The sequence below is a fragment of the Pogonomyrmex barbatus genome, unplaced genomic scaffold (assembly GCF_055798465.1).
Source record: "Pogonomyrmex barbatus isolate J1 unplaced genomic scaffold, ASM5579846v1 scaffold10, whole genome shotgun sequence".
Classification (NCBI taxonomy): domain Eukaryota; kingdom Metazoa; phylum Arthropoda; class Insecta; order Hymenoptera; family Formicidae; genus Pogonomyrmex; species Pogonomyrmex barbatus.
Window position 1 is genome coordinate 398,648 of NW_028297099.1, and position 9,922 is coordinate 408,569.

A 9,922-nucleotide genomic window follows, 5' to 3' on the forward strand; every position below is an offset into this window, starting at 1 on the left:
TGCTGATTCCCTCGACGATTCTGGTGTCGAGTCACACACATATTTTACTACACACACATTTACAGCAATCATATACAAGATGTCATAAAAAAATAAATAATATAATTCATATGCTTATTAAAAAATAATAAAGAATAGATATAAAAAAATTTTTATTATATTTTTTATAATATATTTTTATTTATATATTTTTTATAATATATTTTTATTTATATATTTTTTATAATATATTTTTATATTTTTATATTTTTTACTTTTTACTTTTTATTTATAATATATAATACTTTTTATAATACTTTTTTTAATACTTTATTATATTTTTATATTACTTTTTATAATATTTTATTATAATACTTCTTTTATTTATTTTTATTATATTTTTTATTACTTTGTTTTATATATTTTATATATTTTATATTTTGTTTTTTGCGCAATTGTGATAAGTATAATATCTTGTCATAAACACAATATTTTTCATGGGCATTATATTTTGTTCAAGTGTAAAATAATATTTTTCCATGGAAGAAACAATAAAAAAATAATTACATACTATGTTATTGCATATTATTAGCAACAATATCCATAGCATATAAGTGGAGATTTTTGTCCTTTAAGAAAATTAGCATATATTTTATTTGGCGATATAAAAAATAAATGTTTAAATAAATCTATTTTTTTATTTGGAACAATTCTCTTTCTTTTTTTCAATACTGATTTTAATACAAAGATTTACAGTGATCGATAATTTGTTTCATTTATTTGTTTTAATATCTGTTATAAAGAAAAATATTTTTTCTAGATTAGTATTCGACTGCTCTTAATTCAACGAAGATTATAAATTTGGATATTTTATTACTTCTTAATTAAAGATATAAATTATTTTTTTTTTATTTGGATATATATATGCTATATATAAATGTTATAAATACTATATATGAATGTTGCAAATGTGATAAAATATAATTGACTCGACATTAAAATCATCAAGTCAGCCAGCTAGTTGTTCGATGAAAATGTAGCGTGAGAAAAAGAGATAGATTATGACGTTTTATTTACTATTTGAGACTGACCGAGGCTTCGATAGCTCACGGACATGCTTTGTCGATGTGTGCGTAATCTCCTCCACTCAACTTTCGTTGACTCCTGTTCTTATCCTGACATTATCTCGAGCTTCTAAATATTTTAAATTCATGTTTAAGTGAATATGGACATACATATTATTCTGGAATTACTGAATAAAAAAGAATAGAACAAAGATTTATTTTATAGTTTTTATATTATATTCTTATACATAATATTAATAGCGAAGAGAGTTGAGAATGTATATAAATATTAAATATTAAATGAAAGCAACATTATTTCATATAAATTTCTAATATTCTTACTTAAAACCATAAGATAAAAAGTAATAAACTATCATAAACTTAATACAATAAATTATAAACAATATGTTTTAAGCCTATTTTAATGTATTGTTTTAAAACACTTTATTCCTACGTTCTAAATTTAAATCCATGTTTTATCATTGTATTGTACACTAGTGTGTGTGTGTGTGTGTGTGTGTGTGTGTGTGTGTGTGTGTGTGTGTGTGTGTGTGTGTGTGTGTGTGTCTATTATTTATTTGATTATAATTATAATATGTTTTGACGTTATTGCCATAAGATACTGATACGATTTTTTAAAGTAATTTTTCAAAGTACAATTCATTAAGTAAGACAGAGACATATAAGAAATATAAATATATTAACAAATTTAATATAATATTTAAAGAATTAAAAATAATGAAATTAAATATTCTTACATAATACATAACATTATTATTTAATTTTATTTATCAAGTTTATGTCGCAGTTTAAAAATAAAAAATATCACAAAACAGTTTCCATTTAACTTCAGTTTGATTTTATTCATCATAGTAAGATAAAATATAAAAATTACAATAGAATAAATATAAAATTTATTTATATTACAATAATATATAAAATATTTAAATTATTACAAGCATTATGTAAAGCCATAAATTAAAATAAAAAAATAGAATATCACGAAAAAAATATATAATATATAATTAAAAATATATAATTAAAAGAAAAATAGATTCAAACGGATAAAAGGATAATATAAAATTATTAATATAATATCTAAATAAATAATCATACTGATAAAAGATAAAAATATATAAAGTAGGCGGTAAATTTGTTGACTTTATTTTTATCATTTCAATTTGTATGATATTTGAAGCATACCTTCAATATGGTTAAATTAATTGGTTCAATATGGTTAAATTATATACAAATTCCAATTTATAGAAAGTGTAAGCAGTGTAAACAGATAGATACTGACATATTAATTATTTTCATGAAATTAACAAATGACCAATTGAAATTATAAATAAACATAATTTTACTATAAAATCAAAATAAAGATTAATAAAAATCCGACGTACATAAAGCGTTATAAAGATAAAAAATTGCATTAGCAAAAGATGAAAATAGATTAGGAATGAGGAAAATCATTTATAATAACAACGAAATAAACAAAAGATATAAATTATTTTAAACGAAAAACGTTTTTTCTATATATAACATACGTGTGCATGGACGTGTATGCGTGTGTATAAAAGAATACAAATAAATACATATAAACTTAAAAATATAAACTTAAATGCATTATCTATTTAACTTTTATATTATCTTTTTATCCGTTTGATTTTATTCTTCTTTTAATTATACATTTTTTTCGTGATATTTTATTTTTTTAACAATTTTTATTTTAATTTATGACTTTATATAATGCTTGTAATAATTTAAATATTTTATATATTATTATTGTAATATGAATAAATTTTATATTTGTTCTATTGTAATTTTTATATTTTTATCTTACTATAGTGAATAAAATCTGAAGTTAAACGGAAACTGTTTGCGATATTTTTTATTTTAAATTGCAATATAAATTGATAAACAAAATTAAATAATAATGTTATGTATTATGTATGTAAGAATATTTTTTTCATTATTTTTAATTCTTTAAAATATTAAATTTGTTAATATATTTATGTTTCTTATATGTCTCTATCTTACTTAATGAATTGTACCTTAAGAAATTAAAAAAACCATATCAGTATCTTATGACAATAATGTCAAAACATATTATAATTATCAATCATATTATTCATTAACATATTATAATAATCAAATAAATAATAGCTACACACACCACACACACACACACACACACACACACACACACACACACACACACACACACACACACACACACACACACACACACACACACACACACACACACACACACACACATATATTGAGCATCCTGCTCGATGCTGCTTAACTTCTATAATGGGATGAAACCTGCAATTGAAATGATAATATAAGTGAACATGGAATTTTGACATAAAATATAATAGATCGGTTAATGAATGTTACTATATTGTCATATAAATAGTCTTAATTTTAAAATCTTGATTGCATATGTAATTCTTGTGGATAATTTAATTACATATATAGATCTGTGAACCTATATTATTTTAATGAGAATCATTTTTATTATGAAAATTGTTTATAAATTGTTGAATATATTTTGTTTATTTGTTTATGAATTTGTCAATAATTGTATTAAATATGGGAAATATTTTTCTTATTTATATATTATAATTAATTAAAAAAGATAATAATTAGTAATGTTATTTTATTATTTATTCATTAAAAATAACTTAAAAATGACGATTAAATGACAATATATTTATGATAATATTTCGTAACAAATGTTACGTTTATTTTACGTCGTTTTTTAATATACTGACAAAAGATGACCTTAAATCATCGTAACGTCATAGTAACGTCATCTTGCCATTTAAGATACATAGATTTTATACGAATAATCTTAGTATATTCGGTATAATCACAATATAAATACAGAATATTCGGATGATATCATGCTGCTAGGATATATTCGGTATATGAGCGGTATCTGAACATGAGCTTAAGAATATACGAGAAATGATATATCATCAAGATGTCATATGAATGTTCTCTAGTATATTAGGCAATACGTATGACCACAGTATTTTCAGTACGAATTAGAATATTCGAATGATATCATGTGCTATTAGTATGTATATTATAAATTTATTTTATGTATTTTTTATATTTCACATATTTTTATATTTCACATATTTGTTACAAATAGATTTTACATTAGTTGAAGATTTGTATCAACATACATTCATGAACATAGCACGGAACAGAATCACAAAATCATGGACATAGCACGGAACAAAACAACAAAATCGTGAACATAGTCGTGTTACCTACCAACCAATTTCGTGAACATGGCTATGTAATTCAATGTCCACGATCGTGGACATTGGCGCTTCAAAATAAGGTAACAGGTAAATCGCGACTGTGGCTCAGGCTTCTCTAATATAAAATAATATTTGATTAAAATACAATTTGGTAAATAACTGATTTGAATTTTGCACGGATTCTAATTAATCAAAATTCGTTGTACTTGGCAACATTTTTTGCTTAATAGTGCCATAGGATATGCAGCCTATTGGCAGTCCATACTCATATAGTCAAAGACGTGAAACTTTTCATTTTTCATGTTTCCTCTCTAGGAGAAAAGTTACAGTGATTGACCTGATATTTCACTTTAGTGAGTATAGGGAATATCGCATTTTCACTATACCTATATCCAATCGTGCGTACTTTTTCACGTGAGATGAAAGTATACAGAAAACGAGGAAAGTTGATAAAAATACACACAATCGATCTCCAAACAAAGCTAGATGCTGACGATTAAGCATCATTTTATGATATAAACATGTGATATAACCAGGCAATATATCTTTTTTGTATTAGCAATAAATAATTGATTATGATTACATGACATAACCTTATAATCGTGATACAGTACTTTTCTTTAAAAAGAAATTTATACATTTATATCTCGACAATAGTTTGTAAAATTTTCATAAAAACAAACGTGAATAGAATATACACATTCATTTCCGTCGATATAAATACATAAAATTTAAATAAATAGTTTTTGATAGAGAACGATATTCTCAAAGCAGAACCATTTAATATACGCATAGTTTGGATTTCGTAATTCTCTCCAATTGACTATTGCTACCCTCGTTTATCGTTATCACTTATGAATATATATATATATATATATATATATATATATATGTAATCGGATTTTCTTCTTCAGTTGCCGTTTGACGTCTGCTTGAATTACTTCGGATTAATTTATTGGACGTCGTACTTTTTACATTATTTTATATTTTTGTTTGTGTAGCAATTTTTCAATGAAGTATTTTATTCCTCTGTAATGCAATTATTAACGAGTATATTCATATATCTTATACTTGATTTTTTTATAGAGAAAATATACTAATTACACTAGTTATTCGAGTCTGTAATATATCAAAATTATTTGCATTTATATTTATAATTTTACTAATATTTGAGTAAAATAAATTTTTATCATTTCATAAAATAGCATTAAGCTATGAATATATCTGAAGAACATCTTAACATTACGATAGATGAAAATGAAGTTATTGCTGGTGCCAAAAATGTTGTAGAGAGAATTCGACCATCTTGGCCTCTGCAACAATTGCTTTTCAAGGTAATAGCAGTAATATCCAATATTTTTTAGAAACAGATATAATAGTGAGAATAATTTAATCGAACATACCTCTTATTTCTTTGATTCGAGAAAATTAGGTCGTGTAGCTGTTTACAATGTTTTGTTATCAGTTCTTCTAATTTATCTACAGATAACTATTTTATCTTTATATAAAACTTTATTTATCTCTTTATATAAAAAAGATATATGTGGCCCGATAGCCAAACCTGAAAAGACAGATTATGCGCAAAGTCTGTTATAAATTTCTGATGCTAGAAAGACAACAGATTGCTAACAGATTCTGTAATATCTGACAATATTGGCAAACCGCTGCCAGAAACCTGACAAAATCTGTTGATATTCTGTGCTAGCAGATTGGTAGAAATCGAGCAGACCCTGCTGCAGGCTACTATCAGATTGGCGACAGAAAGCGAGCAGGATCTGCGCGATACAATTTGATGGCAAGATCTGCTCAATTTCTGCTGATACAGAATGTCAACAATTTCTGCTGCCAGTCTGTCAAACAGAATGTAAGTAGAATGGGACTTCAGATGAAGTCAGTCTGCTAACATTTTCTGATTAAATCTGTTGCCAGTTTGTCGACATTCTGCTAACAGTTTGCTGACTGCTGGGTGGATATAAACATGAGAATCCAACCAAATTAATTTTATTTTTTTCTTAATAATAAAGAATATAGATGTAAATTTGTATGATTATAAACTTTAATACAAGTAAAGAATATTTAAATAGAAGTAATATTATTATTTCATTTTTTTTTAGGTATTTACTGATGGGAGAACGAATAAATTGGTAGGAGTATGGTACCCGGAACATTATAAAGATATGGTTTTGATTAGAATTTATGGCAATAATTCGGACTTATTAATTGACAGAAAAAGTGAGATAAAAAATATTCGGGTAAAGATTTTATCAGTTTTGTACGATAATATTCGTACTAATATTATTTATTTATTCAATATTAAATTAATTTAGCTGTGATCATTTCTGTGTGTATATATATGCAAGCTTACATACATGCATGCGCATATATATTTAGTAATAGCGTAAATATTTTTAGTAATAGTAATATAAATATTTTTATAGATATTGAACAAGGCTGGCTATACTCATTGTATTTATGCTACATTTAACAATGGATTTGCGTATGAATTCCTAGAAGGTGAAACTTTAACCACTGAAACAGTAAGAAGTCCAAAAGTATATCCATTAATCGCAAAACGCATGGCCGAAATGCATATGATCGAGTTTGAACATGAGGCTGTATCAAAAGAAGCTTTTATTTGGAAAAAAACGAAGAATTTTATGCAAATTATGCCCAAAAGATTTTCCGATTCCCTCAAGCAAGCAAAGTAAGCAATAGATCATCCTAAACAGTAACTGAAATATATTTATAAACGATTCAGTTCTTGTAACGGCATTTACTTTAGGTTTGAAACATTGATACCGTCATATACAACGTTAGAGGAAGAATATCAGATATTGAAAAATACGCTTTCCAATGTGAATAGTCCTATAGTATTTGCCCACAATGATCTTCTATTAGGAAATGTACTGTATAATAAAAAACAAGAGAGTGTCGTATTTATCGATTATGAGTACACTGCATTCAATTATCAAGCATTTGATATAGTTAATCATTTTACGGAATTTGCCGGTAATTACATTTCTTCAAAATATTTGTTTCCACGTTTGTTTCTAGTCAAAATAAAAATGATAGATATTAGAGTGCAAAAAATATATTTAAAATATATTTAATATATTTTAAATAAATTAAATATATTTTAAAATATATATATTCTATTCATGATAAAAACCTTAGTAGCAACATGTATTATCACTGTTAGATTAAAGTTTCAAACATATTGCATTTAAGGTTTTGACAATCCGGATTATTCTTTATATCCGGATGAAAATTTTCAAAAACTATGGTTGAAAGAATATTTACAAACATATAACGCAACATCTAATGTATCTGAAAAAGATGTTGACAAATTATATTGGCAAGTTACTAAATTTACTCCTATGCCACATTTTCTTTGGGGTTGTTGGGCCCTTATCCAAAGCGAACATTCGCATATCGAGTTTGATTTTTTAGCGTAAGTCATATTATTGTATATTCAAGACAATATTTACAAAAACAAATCTAGTGATATCGATAAACTAACAGCAAAAGTATTCGATATGAACTATTTTTCATATAATAGAATTATTAGAAAATAGAAATATATTGATCAAATTATTACAAAAAATTCTTACATAATTTTCCAGATATGCTGCAATACGTTTCAACGAATATTTCAGATGGAAAAAAAAATCTTTGAAGCTGAAAACAAAATACGAAAACTAAAGCAATAGCATATAAAAAATATATGGCATTTTTTGAAACATTCATTCCAATTGTAGCATTTTATATCAAATTATTTAATTAACACTAATAATTATTGTACGTGCATACATGCACGCGCTCACACACACACACACACATATATATATATATATATAGGTAAGACGCGCACGCGCTCGCTACGTGTTTATATATAAAAAACTATATATAACTAAAACTATATATATATATTTTGTGTGTGTGTGTGTGTGCATGGTGCGTGCATGTATATATATATATATATATATATATATATATATATATATAAAGTTAAATGTACATATGATATTAATAATTGTAGTCCAATATGAAATATGAGTGTGCACGCCAAGCACACACGTGTTTGTGTACACGCACCGGCAGGAATGGTGTCCTGCGTTCGGCGCGCGGCTGCTACACATACACACGAAGCGCGTACGTCTGTGTCTCTGCGGAGCGAGGAGAAAAAATAGTGGGGGCAATTCAATGTTCCATTCTTAATGCAAGACGCACGATCGAGAGAGAAAATATAATCAGACGTGATACCGATTTCGGTGTCCTTTTGCTGTCTCACACACTCGACGCTAGTGCGAATGAGAAACCGCGGTATTTCTATACGTGACACCGAAATCGATGTCACGTTTGATTATGCTTTCTCTCTCGATCGTGCGTCTTGCGTTAAAGATGCAACATCGAATTGCCCCTACTCTTTTTTCCCTTCGCTCCGCGTCTCCTTCACGTTCAACGAAGAGACACGAACGTAAACAAAGCGCGATGTGTAGAGACATCGCGGTCTCACTCGCACTAGTGTCGAGTGTGCGAGACAGCGATGGGATACCGAAATTCGATATCATGCCCGATTATGTTTTCTCTCTCGATCGCGCGTTTTGCGTTAAGGATGGAACATCGAATTGCCCCCACTATTTTTTCTCCCCACTCCGTGATCTCCTTCGCGCTCCGCAGAGGACACGGACGTACGCGCTTCGTGTATATGTGTAGTAGTCGCGCGTCGAGCGCAGGATACCATTCCTGCCGGTGTATGTACGTATGATAAATAAATGTATAAAAATACATCTTTATAATTATATTATATTATATTTATAATTATATAATTAATTTAACATAATAAAGAGATATGACAGACTAATTTTAGTTTAATTAATTAAGTTTTCTTTCATTGTATCATTATATCATCAATATATTTAGCCATAAAATCTACCTATCCACAAAAATGAAGACTAGAGTATTAAAGTTGATCCAAATTGTAGATACAGTTCTTGATGATCTTTACTAATTTCATTACTTTTATCATTACAGACTATAGGTATGTACTATTAAGGGGATCCTAAAGCGAAGGACAACTCCAACGATGTAGGCACCACGTTTCTTTTCTTTCAGCAATCCCTCTCTAAATAGGTATACGTCATGGTTTACAGAGGATGATTTTACGAACGCTTTGGCGCGACTTCGTTTTTGGTTTTGAACAAGGCAAGAGTCTTGAAACGGCTCTCTCGACTAGGCTCACATCGAGCCCGAGTATATATTGTAACATCAGCACGACATCCCATAGCAATAAAGTCGTTGGATTTTCTTAGTTACGAGTGAATTGAGTTAATTATTCTCTTCATCCTATCGACTTCACGTCCCCAGAGGGAACGACGAACAACGACGCTATTCACGCCGGTCATATTTAAGATATATTCTCCTTACAACGGCCTTCCGCTAATACCATCTAAACGGAACGGATTAAAGAAATGTCGGTAATGATTGACAATTTAAAAAGTCTATATTATAATGATTAATTCCGTTTATTATCATATTAATTTTTATCATTTTACTATAAATAAATAAATGAAAATACATGATATATTGTATACA

At 27.2% G+C, this 9,922-nt stretch overlaps 1 protein-coding gene and 1 long non-coding RNA gene across 11 annotated transcripts in view; one reads left to right on the top strand and one right to left on the bottom strand.

Annotated features, from left to right (window-relative positions):
- Window positions 1–4,446, bottom strand: part of LOC148937832 (uncharacterized) — a 94,681-nt gene extending 90,235 nt beyond the window's left edge. For both annotated transcript variants that reach the window (XR_016137858.1, XR_016137857.1), the window contains exon 1: window positions 4,220–4,446. This is a non-coding gene — a long non-coding RNA (uncharacterized LOC148937832). The remainder of the gene's footprint in view (window positions 1–4,219) is intronic.
- A 122-nt stretch (window positions 4,447–4,568) lies between these two features.
- eas (ethanolamine kinase 1) lies at window positions 4,569–9,642 on the top strand. 9 transcript variants are annotated; one of them, XM_089070295.1, is made up of 8 exons: window positions 4,721–4,863; window positions 5,242–5,377; window positions 5,533–5,661; window positions 6,442–6,579; window positions 6,766–7,031; window positions 7,110–7,336; window positions 7,556–7,778; window positions 7,951–8,073. In XM_089070295.1, the coding sequence occupies exons 3-8, from the start codon at window positions 5,542–5,544 to the stop codon at window positions 8,027–8,029; spliced, it is 1,053 nt and encodes a 350-aa protein (XP_088926421.1). In that variant the 5' UTR covers window positions 4,721–4,863; window positions 5,242–5,377; window positions 5,533–5,541; the 3' UTR covers window positions 8,030–8,073. The 9 variants fall into 9 exon arrangements, with proteins under 9 accessions (XP_011647399.2, XP_088926424.1, XP_011647401.2 ...); XM_011649100.2 differs by having other exon boundaries at window positions 5,579–5,661; XM_089070296.1 differs by having other exon boundaries at window positions 5,242–5,358.
- The last annotated feature ends 280 nt before the right edge of the window (window positions 9,643–9,922 follow it).